We start from the raw sequence: 16,723 nt of genomic DNA on the forward strand, positions 1-16,723 counted from the left end.
ATAGGCATAAGAAATATGTGAGGTACGAGGTAAAACATGAGGAACTTTTCCCACAGAACCTCTGAAGTGACCGCATATTCCAGAGGTTCAAGTTATTGTTTATCTTACGTATTGTCATATCCCCAATGCTTGGTACACTCTCAGTTCAGGCGTGCTGGCTAAACAAAAGTAGCACCCTCAGATTAAACGCCTACTAGAAAACGGGTAATAATTGGTCTCATCTCCTGCACAGGCCACAGCCTTAGAGCCATTCACACCCACGAACAGCAACACCACACAGACACACGCGCGCGCGCGCGCGCGCGCACACACACATCATCTCTTAAAGGAGAAGAAAACCCAACTCTACACACTGCATCCACACCCACGTACACAGGTGCTTCCTAGCCAGGTGAGGAGGAAAAACAAAGTTGTCAGCTCGCAGTTTACTTCAGTACCTCTAGGGGCACACCAATGACACACATACATGCATACATATGTGCCTATGTGGGCAGAAACCCATTTACAAACCCAAATGTACAAATACACATATGTACTTCACATTCACTTCAGAATTAGTCAGGTGTGGCAAGTGACGTTATATACACAGAAATATGTGTGTTTGTCTTTCCCAAGCAAACTCACAAATGTGCACATACATAAGTATACAAACACATTCACAAAGATAATATTTACCTCAAGGTATGACTATAAGAAGTAAATGAGATTATATGAGGTGCACAATAGTGCCTGGTACATTGAAGACACGTTAATAAGGGTTAGAGATAGATAGATAGATAGATGATAGATAGATAATAGATTGACAATATAAATTTGTATCAAACTCGTGTGAATATTCACCTTCAAAGCAAAATTTCCTTCTCAGTCACTACTCGGAATCTCATGGAAATTCTAAGCAACCTCTCACTGTTCTGGTGTGTGGCAGCCAACGAAAAAGGAAGTAATGTAGGGTGTGCTGTAACAGTGTAGCGGGTAGGGGGTGAATCTATGCTGATAGGAGGCTAGTGAACAAAGATTTCCAGACTTCTTTCCTGGGAAGAAAGCCTGGGCTTGGAGAGAACTGAGCTGTCAAGAACTATTCTAGGGAGAACCAGCCTCCAAAAACTCAGAAGAAGGAATTCGTAAAGCTACTAGGTGAGCGGGAGGGGTTATCCCCTTTCAGTAGGCTGGGAGAGAGAGACCCCACTGTCCCAGTCAGTTCAAATCCGCCAGAAAATCCTGCAGAGGCTATTAATCCACTAAAGTCCAGTAGCTTGGAGAAAATCTGATTAATTCCACCTCCCCAGCTGGGCTCTAGAGTGAAATGTATAGTTGCTTTCTGAGATTCAAATAAGCTGGGAAAACAGAGAAGCAGGAGGAAGAAAAAACAGAGGGGAGTTGGTAAGTACTGGATACCTGTATGTACAGGTTGGCACTACCATTATTTTGTAGCAAGCCACAGCTCTCTGAGGCTCTGTTTCCCAAACCTGTGAGTGTAAATAAAACTGTCTCCTGTCCAGTTAAAAGAGGGCATATCTTCCTTATCTCCCCAAAGAGTGCCAGCAGTGAGGCCAGGGCTGCTCTCTCTTGACCCTGAAAACTGCTCAAGGAATTTCTCCTGTATTTTCCTTTCGCTGAGGCCCTGGGGAGGGAGAGGGGGGACTCTTCCTTTATAGATCAGACTTCTTTTTGAAACCTCTCCGTTTTCTTTCTGGAGCCAAATATTACTACTTCGGGGCTCTAAAGAAACTCAGGGATCTGGTTCAATGCTTCCCTTTTAAGATGATAAATTGAGCCAAAAAGCACGTCTGAACTGGGACCCGTGGTGTTTGTTTTACTCACATACAACTACATTCCTTAAAAATAAAGGCAATAATTTGAGAGACCTCGAGAGATTAACTCCATAACCTCCTCCACTCCACCACCAGCCTGCAGTGGAGAGGGGAGACACGGATCTCCTCCAGCACTCTAAGCGTTAAACTCAACCCAGAGTCTAATACTCGATTGGCCGAACCGGGAAAAGATCTGGTTTTCGCAGCCGCAGGCCAATGAACACCTCGAGTGGGAGGGTTTGAAGATACTAAGGAGTTTTTCCCCCCTTTTTTTCCTCTCCACCCCCTCCCGTCGGCCATCGCCCGCCCCCCCCCCCAATCCCCCTCGCCACCAGTTTGTTAAATTAATGCAGTAAGAAAGTCTGAAGATCTAAGGGAGTCCTGGCCAAAGGAAGATGGGCGAGCTCAGAAAACCGAGATGCATCTGAAGCCTTGGGCTCCTGAGCCCCGCGGGGTTGCCATGGACCCCGGCAGCCCCTGAAACTTGCCCTGAGCTGTCTCACGCCTGCAGCCCCGAGCAATGGGACACCTTTCCTGCAGCGATCATAACTTATTCGGCGAGGACCAGAGAACAGGGATCGCAAGGCAACAGCAGACGGGTACGCAGCCAGGGGAATGAGATTCCGGGACTCTGTCGCGATGCGCCAGCCTGGCACATTCTCTGGGATTTAACTGAAGGCAGCACCATCAATCGCTTCCCCTCGCCCGTAACCCCCTCAGGCCAGCCCAGGGGCATAAAGCCCTGCTCTCCCTACCCAGGATGCTCGCCCAATCTAACGGTCCGAGGCCAGCGCTCTGATCTCCACAGAAGATCTTTTTTTCTTCCCTTCACGGGGCTGGCCGTTTAAACAGAAAAACAGGGGTAAAAAAGAAAATATACCCGCCCCCAGACGTGCCTCCCCAGCGCCGCAGGGAGCCAACAGACACGCTGGAGTTTCACAAACAGCAATACTCTTCGCGCTCCTGAAAAGCAGGGCTGGACGCTCTCCGTGGTGCTGAACCGCTTCGAGGCTGTCTCTGTCCGTGGTTCCTAGAGCCCCCCTCGCTCCAATTTCCCCTGGGGCTCTCCCTACGCGCCCCTGTTCCCCACCTCCCCTTAGGATTTGGATTATTTTTTTCAACAGCGCTGTTTTGTAAGTGCCAATTTGAAACATTTTTGCCCCCGTAACTCGTGGACTACAAAGCACAAGGACCTGAAAAATGTACAGCTTCAATACTCTTCGCCTCTACCTTTGGGAGACCATGGTATTCTTCAGGTATGCAATTTTCTACTGACCACATCGCTCTGATGGAAATGGGGAAGAGGAGCACGGAGGCTGAATCTGTCCGTGGTCCCCTCTTTTCGGGGGAGGAGGGTGCTGTATACCGCTGCAATCGGGTCCTTCCATCCCCGCTCCCTCCCTCCCCCCTCCCCACCCCTCCCGCCCGCAGGGTGTCTGGCTTGTGCGTGGAGGTCTGAGACAGTCGCTACCCTGGCAGCTGTTTGCCTGTTTCTTGTGATTTGTTTGTCCTTCTGCCTGCTATACCCCCGCCCCATCACTGGCCCCCAACCCCCCTGCATATCGGCTCTCGCTCGGCTGAGGACTTTAAGGGGAAGCTTTAGGAGTTACTCAGTTTAATTAGGACTGCATTCTCTCTAACCGCAGTGCCGAAAACCTCAGCTCTCCCGTCTGGGAGCCAAGTGACAACTAGCGGTGACGGGGAAGGTTGCACTCGAACTCGCTGGACACAGAAAAATCATTTTCTCTCCTTTTTTGTTGTTTTCTTTCGCTGCGGGGTGGGGGTGGGAGTGTTGCTGAGGCTCAGTGCTTGGAAACAACAGCGTTATGACCTCAGGCTGGAAAGCCCTGAACTTGCGGGCAGAGTGGATCTACTCGGGAACAGATTCCGGGAAACATTTCTCTTTTGAAACTTTGACTCCCTCCTCTCCCCCATTCACCTTTCCAAACTCTACTTGCTAGCTGCAGATCCTGAACTGATGGACAAGTCTCGTTTGCTTTGTTTTTTTAATTTATGTCTATCTGCAACTCAGTAGCTGAGTTCCCCCACCCATGGTCTCCCAGGTTAAAATTTTCTGCCTATAGGCTTAGCATTCTTATGACAGCACAAGTGAAAAATCACCTCTTCAGGAAGCATTGAAATATACAGTCTTTTTGTAAGTGGGCGAATCATGCCATCTTCAGAGATTGTTATGATAAATTCCATTTATATGAATTGAAAAAAAATTAGTCTTCTTCTATGACCTGCAGGGATCATTAATCTTCTTCATTTTAGATGTCTGACTCTCATGTTTTACCATGGCATTGGATTAACAGTCATTTGAAAAACCCACTCTAGGTTGTTTTTAAAAATAAGTAACCAACAAATGTTAGTCTCTCCCATCATAAACCAGCAAACAATTCTTGTTGTTGTTTTCTTTTTTACATTATAGAGAACTCTGCATATGAATTGTTGGTTTGACTAATCCAGTGGTTGGATTAATTAAATGAATGACAACTCTCTCCAGGTCGTAAGGGTCTATATGTGAACCTCTCTTCATGTCTTTCTCTTGAGATGAAGACAAGACCTCTCTCCTTCTCTGAGATACCCAATGCTAAAGCTTCTAATCTCCAGTTCAAATAATTCTTTGATAGGTCATAGTCCTGCCCACTACTCAGAATACAAATAGCTAAGGAGTCAGATAGAACGGAAAAAAGTGCAACAATCCAGGGCCTTGTGAAATATAGCTACACTATTGGCAAGAGGGCAGGAAGTATCCTCTTAACAATATCAAATCATTTCTCCTCTACATACATAGTAGAACTGTAAAATGCGGTGGAGGTGGGATACTTAGTAACATTTGTATGCAAATTGATGCTCTGTTTGGCTTTCTGAGACAGAACTGAACCAGAGAGATTAAAGAGCAAATTAATAGGACCAAGCACATCCTCCCCCCCCCAACTCCTTTTTTCTTGATGAACAGTATGTAATGCTTGATTTTCTTCTCCCAGACATTGTCTTTTGCAATAGGGAGACAGTCTAAAAGGTTTGCATCGTAGTCATTTTGATAAGGTTATGAATTTACCGTGTTAATTCTTTAAGTTACTGGTGGTGGCCTATCAGGAAGTATCACTCCACATCTCCTTCCCCTACGTATATCAAGGCAGACATGAGCTACAATGGATATGGGATATAATGCCATGTGTTTATAAGAAGAGTCATGACTATGGAGAGCTGGAAAGGGGATGGTACTGTTGCATTTTCAAAATATAGAAATGGCTACATCATTTGGGGAATAAATGTTGTTTTAGAACATGAAACATAACAATAATAAAAAGAATTGAACTAGCGAAATACCCTCAGCAATTTTTCAGAGAGACGAGAAAAAAAAGGTCACAAAGAGGGAAGGTATTCTTTGTCTAATTGGCATTTTCATTACTAACTCTCTCATTTTTTTAAGTTTAGGTGAAAATACAGAAGCATTAAAATCTGGGGGCTCAATAGAATGTGTGTAGGGGTAAATGGAGACTGGCTCCCTAGCAGGTTCCATGTGAATAACCCCTTCTCCCCCAAGGGACAGGCACCGCGTTGGAACGAGCCAATCCAATCATCTCAGGCACCCAGGTACTCCTTAGATTAAATGATGCCAGCTGCTCACCTTGTTGGGGAAATCTGGGGGCTAGAAAGGGAAAGGCTCTCGATAACAGAAGTGCTGGTGCATCAGCACATAACCAGCAAAATGGCAATCATGACAGCAAAACAAACAAAACAACAACTGAAGTGAGTAAGGGAGAAATCTCACACAGTGCCAACAAAGAGAATGAACTGAGGCCTTAGGAAGCCCTGAGGGGGAGAGAGAAAGAGGGTACTGGGGGACAAACAGCATTGCAGTGCTCACCAGCTGTGTCCCCATAAGTAAAATGAGGCTGAACTTCTTGCTCTGATATTTTAAAAGCCTGTGGTTCTAAAATTCTATGAGTGATATTCAAGTATTCAATAAACTAAATTTTGTCTCTTTGTTTTCAATTGGGGATGGGGCTTTATATCCAGACCGGTTAAAAAATAATAGGCAAAGATATGGTTTCTTATGGAAGCATATTCCTTTCAAACCTCCTTTCAAGTCAAAGGACACTTGATTTCATTCCCAGAGCCTTTACACTGGCTTATGACTGGGAAGGGTTCAGGGTGACCCTCAATTTTTCTCACCTTCTGAGTAACTCAGATAGACCCATGGTATATAACCATGTTTCTCAATCTTGGCACTACTGACATTTTGAACATTTTGGAAAATTCTGTGTTATGAAGGCTGAACTGTGCATTAGAAGATGTTTATCAGAATCCTCAGCACCCATAACCGCCCCCCTCAGTCATGACAGTCAAAAATGTCTCCAAACGCTGCCAGAAATCTGGGATGGGATTGGTGGGGCAAAAAATTGCCCACAGTTGGGAACCACTGGTATAGAATGACCAAATATTTAACCCGGGGCTCTGATGAACCAATTGTAATGAGGAGGAAAGTCTAGTTTCCTTGAGAAAATGCCCCCGTGGAACACACAAAGCACCAGAGTGAAGCAAACAGAGACCTAGCTTGTGCTTGAGAAGCGAATAAAGGCAGAGGAGATAAACCAAGTCTAACCCATGGGTGGTTTTCCCAAAAGACGATCTTTATGTGCTTTTCTTTATGTGTCATTTCCATCTGCCAACCCAGTAGATGTTTCCTTGAACAGGGTTTTGTACTGAATATGGTACTCACTTGCTAAGAAAGGTCATCAGAACCTTGAAGGAAAGATGTCTCTACCCACTCTAGGGTCAAAAGGAGCATGGCAAGTAGATTGCTTCATACCTCAGTCCTGAAAAACCACCCAGTTGAAAGGTAAATGAGCTTTCTTCTGAGGTGACCCTTCCGGCTTCCCGTTCTCCAAGCTTGCCAAGAGAAGCACGTGACCGCCTGGATCTTTTCCTCCTGGTAGCATACCCATATTCTTCCTCAAATCTTACCCGCTGCATTTTGGGCACTGCAGAAAGAGCCTAGGAGCTTCTGGGGTGGGCCAAGGACTTTTCCCTAAGGAAAGATGCCCCTTGGGCAAGTTCGCATTAGGGCCAATCAAAATGTCAGTCTGCCCTCTTTGGGGGGCTTAGGAAACTTGAGACAGAGAAAAGAAAATGGCATGTTTTTGTTCCCGAGGGACATCTTGGACAAGAACCTTAGGCTGGTAAATGGAGTTATGAATCAGCACATAACTTCTGCATATTTGCAAAACTGGTAATGAACTATCAGGGGAAATGTAGGGAATTTATTTTTGAGACCACTTGATGAAAGAGGTTGAGACCAAGCAGTGCCGTGGAAAGAGCAGTTAGGCTGCGACTTGAGAGTCTTCCTGGTAGAGTCAGCTCTGCTCTTACCCTGCAGCACAGCTTTGGCGAATCTCTTTCCTTCATGGGGACTCAGGTTTCTTACCAATCAACTCAAGTAACTGACTCCAAAACCCCTAAGTTCCCCCCAGTCTCAGATAAGGTCTTCATGAAAGACAGAGGCCCATACCCATGAAGGCTCAGGCTGAATTTACATCAGTGCTGACACTGCCTTCATTTCTACATCACGCATTTATTTATTATGTGTTTACGTGTCCAGTCCGAAACTAGGCACTCTGCAGGGGAGACAGAGGTAACAGATGCCACAGTCCGTGTCCTTGCAGAAAGGGGAGACACTGCTCCCTTTAAAGCGACATTAAAGACCTTTTTCCTCCTTCAGACAGAGCTCCCCTCCAGACAGCGAGCACGGCCTGCGACAGCATCACATTTATGTGGGCGTCATTAACTTTATTTCCTTCATCAGCTGGCAGAAGTCAGAATGATTTTGAAGATGGATGGCACTGTCTCCTGCCTGGCCATCTTGATGCTATTCTGCAGGTTTTCTGCTGCTTTAGGCAAAGCGGCCTTGGCACCAAGGGCACAAGACCTAGGATCCAGAATTTAGCTAGTGGCATGCCCTTGAGAGGGTTTCATGACCTTTCTGGCCTCAGTTTCCTCAGCTCTAACATAAAGAGAATTGACAAATCACTGTCCCTAAAATCATTTTTACCTGTGCCAGTCAAGGATTATCGCCTCCCAATCTCCTTCATGATAGAATAGTTTTGGTTACAGCTATTGCAGTATATTTCAATTATTACAAGAATTATATTCAGGCTCAAAGATCTAAAAGAATTGAGGCCCTCAATGAACAACTTCACTCCCTGGAGATTTATCCCGATCTGGACACAATTACTGACAGATCCCATTTATAAATATGTCCGTTTCCCCAGGAAATGCTTTGTATGATGAGAAAACATGATGTCTGATCACTATTCTCAGAGACCTGCAGAGGGGCCTGAGAAAAAGACCAAAGGTTTCTATACTTTTATCAGTGACTCTGTTTGGTTTTTTCCTCCCCTATAAGACTATGTTTTTTAAATTTTGTTTACCAAACCCCATTCACCATTAACTTGTTTTCCCCATCTTTATCAACCAAAGGCATACATAACTGCCAGAAATACTGAACATCATGGGATAAGCAATGTCACCACGCTGAGTTAACCTAAGAAAAAACAAAAGAAAAGGTGTAATACTTTTTTGTTAGCCCATAGAGCCTTGTCAGAAATAAATATGTAATTTGTTAGTCTCTGAAATGTTTAAAATGGATTCTGAGTCCTCATTACTATTTCATGAACTCCCTAGGTACCCAGAGACCCCATTTGGGAAGCATTAGATTTGATTTATTCTATATGGCTCCAAGAGAAGAACTGCAGTAAATAGATAAATATATTTTTAAGGTGCATGCACAAATTCTGTTTTAATGTAATTCGGAACCTTCTGATAGATCTGTCAAATGTGCACCAGCTGCCTCAGTGGTAGTGAGGGTCCCTGTCAGTGGAGGCGTGCAAGCAGAGACTGGAAATCCACCTCCCAGGAGGGACGCAGAAGGAATTCAAGCCACTTTTGTGCATTGAGATTTGCAATTTGCAACAGAAAAGTAAATAGAATGCAGGTCAGAGACAAATCTTCACGATACTTATGCTCCCCCCCCTTTCCTCATCAACAAATTACCCATCTGATCGTAAGCTCTCGGAGTCATGCCATAAACACACACTCACTCATGCCTTTTCCTTCTCTAAAATGGATTGGATAATAAATAAATTGGGCAATGAACACGCACGCAAACACACAAACTCACGATGCGACAAAGGATTATTAAAAGGAAATCACCTTGGTTATGTAAGAATCTGGTCTTAAGATATGAGAAGGACCTCAGAATAAGAAAACGTCAGAACCAGAAAGACCACGAGAAAATGCACTGGTCCACGGACAAGTCCTCAGGCACAGATGGTGTTCACAGGACTGATGGCCTGTATGGCTAAGGCCTCTCAGCCCTGAACTCCAGCTGTGTCTCCTGAACAAACTTCCTGTTAAGCCTGACACACAACTGTAAACACCATCGGGCCAGCCAGGAAATTCATTCAGAAAGCACATGAGAAGGGACCAGTGCCCTGAGATGATGAGGAGAGGGGCTTATGCGCACAGTGCCTACACTTTGTAATGCAAGCCCTAATGAGGGGTGCTGAGGCCCCAACGCTTTTGAAACTCCTTATAAAGGATCCCTTTGTGGTTTTCTGAAGTTGATATTGTCCGAGTCTCCCAAGGCTATAATTCAGTGCAAGTAGATTACCACTCTCTGCCTTTGAATTCGGCTGGTTTTCAGTGTCCGTTGCTAAACGAGTTTACCGTCTTAAAGGGGAGCTGCTGACAGTCATTAATCCCAGCTGTGAAATGGGCAGCGGTTCTCTCTTGCCTCATACACTGGGCAGCCCCAGGCACCGAGAGAACAAGTCTCCTTACTCGCAAGGTCCTTTCTCCATCTCCCACGCATTCACCCACAGAGAATCGCACTTTCTTTCAGGGGGTCTTAGGTACCAACAGAATCATGAAGACTTAGAGCAGTCCTATAATTCAACAGCTCTCAAATCTAGCTGTGAGGGGATTGTCAAACGTACAGCTTCCTACCATCATACTAGACTACTGAAACAGAATCTTTCAGGATGGGGACCCAGAAACCTCTAAAGGTAACAAGAGTCTCTAAGTCAGTGCTTTTCACACTTCAGTGTGTGTACGAATCACCTGAGGATCTCATTAAGATGCTAATTCGGACTCAGGAGGTCTGGGGTGGGGCCTGAGAGACTGCATTTCTAGCAGCCACCACGTGATGCTGATGCGTCTGTGGACCGAATGTTTTTGCGTACCAGGGCTCTGAATCATTCTGACTGGGGACCCTGGACATAGACCAACCCTTTTATTTTGCAGATCAGGAGAGGATAAATGACTTCCTCAAGACTACAGAGTGAATGTCAGTGCTCCCAAAGCCCTACACAGTTGTGCTCATCCCCCAGACTTATTCCGCTACAGCCCACGTGCCCTGAACTCTGCCACTGTGCTTTCCGTCCTTCAGCCCTTTCACACACTGTGCTCCCTCATAAACATAAACATGCACCTCAAGAAGGGTTCCTCAGGGAACTATCCCCATCCCCACACTGAAGGCAGTCTTGGTGCACCAGAAAGTTCTCATTCACACAGATGGCAACTACAGTTGTGTGACATCTGGATAAAGAGAAGGGGCAACTGAGGAACTGGCTTTGAATCCTGGCACCAAGGGGCCCTGGGACACAGCAGTGAGAGCCTATAGGGATGGATGGAAGAGGTAGAGCAAAGGGGGTCAGAAGGAGGGAATCGGTGGGTTCTTCCTCCAAGGATGATCTCACTGGCCAGTCTTCCTGTGCACACTGCACTATCAACTCTGCATAACTGGACGCTTACTTAGGACTCCCAGATGTTCAGAGAATGCCGCCCCGTTCTGCCATCTGTCTGACCTCTGAAAACCATGTCCTTCCTTCCTCTCTCTCCCTCTGACCTGTCATTCTTTCCAGAAAGCATATTAGTATCTTATACATCAAATAGAGTGACTGTCATGATCTTCAGCCTTTGAAAGCTCCGTGTTTATTGCTGTGCGCTCAGTTCTACAACAGTCCCCAGCTCCAGAGGAATGCAGCAAGGCTGCTGCAACCCTGGCTGCCAGGCAGACTTGCAGAATTCTCTTACAAGAGCACTTTACAGTTTATAGAGTATTTCGCATCCGCAATCTCATATGAGCTTCCCAATCACCTTAAAAAATAGATACGAGGCAGTGGTTACTGTCCACATTTTAGAGTTGAGAAAACTGAGACTTGGAGAAGAAAAGTGACTTCCCTAAGACAATGCTGTTTATCTCAGGGTAAAGTCAGGATTCAAATACAAATCTCCTTCCTCCTAGCTCACCACACTGCCTCTTTCCTTTTAAAGCTGGCATATGTCTATATTCCTAACCTACAGCTGGAATATATACATCCCTAAATATATAGATGATCAATAGAGAGATAGAAAGATAGATAGATATAGACATAGATAGAGATAGATAGATATAGGTATTCCTCTTTTATATATTCTCAAAGCTGCAACCACTGTGAGCTGATGTAGATATCAGGCTAATAGCCCTCACCCTCTACCAGTGGGCCACGGGGGTAGAAAAAAGCCTATGAGCTGGGAATTTCCCATCAGGGTTTTGGTTTGACAAAGTCATAGTTTTCCAGTTCTTAGCCAGATAGGTATTTCCTTCTCTCTTCTTGATCGCTTTTAATTGTACAATATATGCATACATTCTCTTTTTAAAAAACTCTGATACTAGACTTAAACCTAAAATCCCCTTTGATGATGATCTCCAGGTCCCTCCCAGCTTTTATTTCTTTAAGGGGTATCCTACTTGATCATTTTTATTCATATATATATGCACATATGAAATGACAGTATGTATATTTCAATAGTTATACACATGTTGACATAAATATTTAAATCTATTGAACTATATATACTATCTATTGAAATATATATACTATCATTTCATGGAATCAAATTGCCCATGTGATTCTGCAACCTATTCTGTTCACATATCAACATGTCTTGGAAAGCTTTATCTGTCGAGGCATATATCTCCACCTCATTCTTTTAACTACAGCAATACATTTTATGTTATGGATATCCCATTGTTTTCCAGCCATTCCTGTATTGATGGGCATTTCTACTTGCTTCTGATTTTTCCACTGAAATCAGTGCTGCAATAACCACAGTGTACCTACATCTTTGTGAACGAACACAAGACATTTTTCCAGGCAGATAACAAGAACAGAAATGGACTAGCTGGGTCACAGGGCATGTGCATGTTTTGTGTTAACAGACACTGCAGGCAGACATTCCTTTCTTCCCTTATGATGCTCCATCTCAGCCTTGACTGCAACAACTCAACAATAATCGTTACTATTTATTGAGTGTTTATTGAATGCTAGCTACTGTGCTAACATCACATGCCTCATGTCATAAATCCTTAGACAAAAGTACTGTTATATTTCCATTTTACAGGTGACAAAACTGAGGCATAAATAGGTTATATAGTTTTCCCAAGGTAAAACAACTCATAAGAGGCAGAGCCATGATTCAAAAATAAGTCTGACTGCAGAAAACATTCTTTTAACCATTGTACTGCCACTATTACTCCAAGAATGAACCCAGGAGGAGGAGGAGGGAGGAGACTGAACTGGATGAGGAAGATGGAGGCAAAAAAGGGAGGAGTTTGCCTCTTCAAAACACCAAGGACTCATCTCCTGCAGGTGGTTCTAGATAACAGTAAAGTTAACACACATCCAAAATAGATGTGAGTTTTTAATCTCCATCCTTCACAGAGGAGGGAAATTGCACTACCTTCCACCCCTGGCAGAGAGTATGTGGTTAGAGCTCCGTCTCAGGGTAGGGACAGGTCCCTGCAGCACATCCTTGCTTCTTCGTCCCCAAATCACTCCAATGAAAGAGCTATCGGGGATTATGGGAGAGAATGTCTGATTGAGTGGGGACGCAAGGGAGAAAGGCAGCATAATCTCGGGCCCATTTTTAAATTGTTTTTCATTGCGGATCCCTAGTACTCAGACCAAAGACCTTCTCAAGCCTCAGGCTCTAACCCTCAGACACACAGGACTGAGGGTACCCAGTTTCCCTTCATCTTCTGTATGGGAGGTTGGAGAGGCAGCCCGATCTCCAGCATCGGAGATCTCACCACAAGCTCCAGAATTGCTGCTCCCAAAGCAGACCTAAAGGACTTCTCAGAACATCTCTAGGCCAGGAAAAAACATACCCAGTCCAGATGAGGGCAGGCGAGCAGCATGGAGCGAGGCAGCAAGGACTGGGCTAGTTCTCCTTTATAATCAGGACCATCACTCCAGACAAGGCCTGTGGAAAGCCTAAACAACTCTGTCTCCGACACCTGTTTCCAATAGCTGTCTGAGTGACACCAGAGACAGTTCTGAATGTGTCGCTAGCAGGCCTGTTGCTAGTAGAAGAAAAAATACAATAGAAATAAAGTCTCCTAATGTCAACTTTTGAAATAAACTTGCTGGTTTGTTTTTTTGTATTATAAACATTATTCATTCGCCATAAAATATTTAAACCACATAGGGAGATGTGTTTACAACCAAAAGGCACAGAAATCCTACTCCCTAAGGGAAATCACTTAACAATTCAATATTCATCTTTCCAAATAATTTTAATAACATAATAATGGCAAGAATGCTTACTGTGTGCCTGACCCCTTTCTCAAAGTTGACTATGTATTAACCCATGTAATCTTCAGAACAATCCTGCAAGGATATACTATTATTCATCCCATTGTATAGATGAGGCTACAGATGAGGAAACAGAGAAGTTAAATAATTTTCCTAGGGTTGCCAGCTTGGAAATGGCAGTGTCAGATTGAAATCCAAGCAGTCCAGCTTCAGAGAGTCTTTAACTGCTGTGGTGCGGGCGTAAGCTGTTCCTATTTGACAAAAATGGGGTTATACTAAACACCAAGCTCTGTGACGTCCCTTTTTTACCCTCAGCAATACTGTGTCAGTGCACATACAGATGCATCTCGTGCGTTTGTGCTGCCCTTCGCTGAGAACACGGGGCTTTAGTGCGCTCCCACTCTCAGCTTTGCCACAATGTAACCGCACCTCCACCTCCAGCTCCTTTCCTTCACACAAACCAAATTCCACCTCAGATGAATTTCTTATTGGTCTGCTACACGCCCACTGTGCTCAGCTCTGTACTTTTCTCACACTGGTCCCTCTCCCTCCACATATCTAGAAAAACCCCTCCCCTCATTTCTGCCCTGAAAGGCACACCCACCAACTCTGGATTCAAGCTCAGGTGATTTTTGAATCCCACCTCTGTCACTTCCTCGCTGTATTATCTTGACAGTTTGCTCAAACTTTCTGAGCCTCGGGTTCCTCATCTTAAATAATGGAGATAACACCTTTACTGATAGATAAATGCAGTCACCTTTAAGCCCTTTTTCTGAGCAAAGCACAAGCCCTGAGTGAATTCCCTTTCCACTTCTCTGAGATCTCATCCACGCCTCAAGAGCTCCTGCTAGCAACACTTCCTCCACGAAGCAACCCCAGACTGCCACCATCACTACCCCCAACTGGGCATGGATTCTCCTTCCTAAACCCCCTGGGAAATGTAGGCATTAACCCTCAGCAGTCAGTTTGCTCAATGTGGCCCTCCATACATTTGGGTGCCCTTCTAACCTTCCTGCTGGATTGCAAGCCCTTCAAAGGCTAGGAACTTAATGGATTTCTTGGTTCATGTGAAAGGCCAACACGAAGACAAGGGACACATCCCCTGGTGCGTCCCAGAGTTTTCAACTTGCTCTATTTCCCCTCATAGATAGTATCACCCCAGGGGTTCATGTACTGTATGTTAGATATCCAGTGCTTATTGAATTGAATTGTTTTGCCCCCATATGCCTGCTCCCATCCTTCTTTTATTGACTCTGAAGAGGCCCAGGACTGGAGGCTTCCAACCAGCCAACCCAAAGCACTGGTGCTATGTCTCACCATGACCCCTTTTTGCTCCAAGAAATGAGTCACAGTGAGAGTGAGCTAGACATGCAGCTCAGCCCTGGTTCAGGAGCTGTTGCAGTGAGTTCTTCAGCCTCATCCTTGCTGTCTGGCCAAGCATGTTCAAACTCTGGGCCTCTCAAAACATCGAAGCCATTGCAGATAAGGCTGCTTCCCACCATGACCTGGGTCTGCAGAGAGGCCCCTTCCATAGGACAAGGCAAACTTCTTAAATGGTTTTCAATCGTGCAGAAAACATGGACCTCATTGGAGATAGTTTTCTTGATGTGACCTAGAACATCTAGTAGAAAAGAAAAACTCTTCACAGGAGCCAAGAAAAGACTGCATCATGCCCAGAGAGAAGGTGCTTGGAGGAATTCATGGAAAATGCCTTGAAATATGAAAAGCTACACTTCCTGACAAAGAAGGCAACAAGGTTTAGTAAAAGAGTCAATCCCCATTCTACCTCAAAATTGTACAGCCTAGAGATTAGAAAAGATCTTCCTCCCCCTGTAAGCGCTGCTCTTTGTAACTGAGTCACAGTTTTTCCATCCCTAAAATAAGACTGGACTACATAAAGACTCCATGTCTTTCCAGCTGTCATTGCATAATTCTTAAATTAAGTTGGCTCATAGAAGACCCAGAAGTTAAAAACTCTGGCTTGGGGACTTCCCTGGTGGCGCAGTGGTTAAGAATCCACCTGCCAATGCAAGGGACATGGGTTCGAGCCCTGGTCCAGGAAGATCCCACATGCCGCAGAGCAGCTAAGCTCATGCGCCACAACTACTGAGCCCTCATGCCACAACTACTGAGCCCACGAGCCACAACTTGCCACAACTACTGAAGCCCGTGCACCTAGAGCCCGTGCTCCGCAGCAATGAGAAGCCCGCGCACCACAATGAAGAGTAGCCACTGCTCGCCACAACTAGAGAAAGCCCACGCGCAGCAACGAAGACCCAACGCAGCCAAAAATAAATAAATAAATTTATTTAAACAAATAAAAATAAATAAAATGTCAATAATAATTATCCTTCCCTGCCAAATCACCCTACCCTGACAAATCACCCTAAGAATTCAATATGAGAAGGCATGTAGAGTGTTAGCACTGCTTATGGCACATAGCAACTGTGCAAAGCGGGAAAACCATGATTACTATTATTAAAAAGGGATAGGTACAAAGCATTGTGGGAGCATCAAGAAGAGTCTGACTAACTCTGCCTGGAGGTGGGAGGACAGTACAAAGTTGAAGACAATTTTAATAGGAGTCAGGACACTTAAACTGGGCCATAAAGAATGACTAATTCACCAGGTGGCAAAGAGTGCCAAGAGAGGATGATGCAGGCAAAGGACAAGGGCTTACAGAACAGGCAAGCTGGGTGATGTGGAGTTCAAGGACACTGATGGGCCAGCCGTCCACCATCACCTAGGCTCACTCCAGTCCTGCTCAGCCTTGCTCTCTCCCAATTGGTCTTTTATCAATTGGAAGCCTGGCTAAGCGTGGATAATTTCTTCACTATCCAAAAAATATTTATTGACTTCCTACTATAAGCCAGTAATCTTTCTACATTCTGGGGCCAGATACAGTGACAAGCAGAACAGATGTGGTCCTTGCTCTCACACAGCTTAACTTCTACAGGTGGGTACAAACAAAGGAACAACTTGGGAAACTACAGAATTTCAGGCCATGGTCAGTGCTCCAAACCCAGTCAAACAGGAGTATAGGACAGAGAATGGTCCACTGGAGTCCATCACAGGATGCCTACACTTTCACACATGCCCACTATCTCCCTTAAAGCTTATATCACATGGAGGTGAGCAGGTGGGAAAGGACTGTTTCCTTTTACCGATGAGGAAACTGAAACTCTGAGAGGAGCAGTGATTCATCTAAACTCTCACAGCCAGTAAGTGCCAAAGGCAGATGACCTCATTCCATGCAGAAAAGTC

At 44.9% G+C, this 16,723-nt stretch overlaps 1 protein-coding gene across 3 annotated transcripts in view; it reads left to right on the top strand.

Moving 5' to 3' along the window:
• The first annotated feature begins 2,713 nt into the window (after window positions 1-2,713).
• Window positions 2,714-16,723, top strand: part of GLRA1 (glycine receptor alpha 1) — an 89,437-nt gene continuing 75,427 nt past the window's right edge. For all 3 annotated transcript variants that reach the window (XM_032625637.1, XM_032625638.1, XM_032625639.1), the window contains exon 1: window positions 2,714-3,067. In XM_032625637.1, coding sequence (XP_032481528.1) covers window positions 3,012-3,067 — 56 coding nt within the window. In that variant the 5' untranslated portion in view covers window positions 2,714-3,011. The remainder of the gene's footprint in view (window positions 3,068-16,723) is intronic.

This window comes from Phocoena sinus, chromosome 3 (genome assembly GCF_008692025.1).
Source record: "Phocoena sinus isolate mPhoSin1 chromosome 3, mPhoSin1.pri, whole genome shotgun sequence".
NCBI lineage: Eukaryota > Metazoa > Chordata > Mammalia > Artiodactyla > Phocoenidae > Phocoena > Phocoena sinus.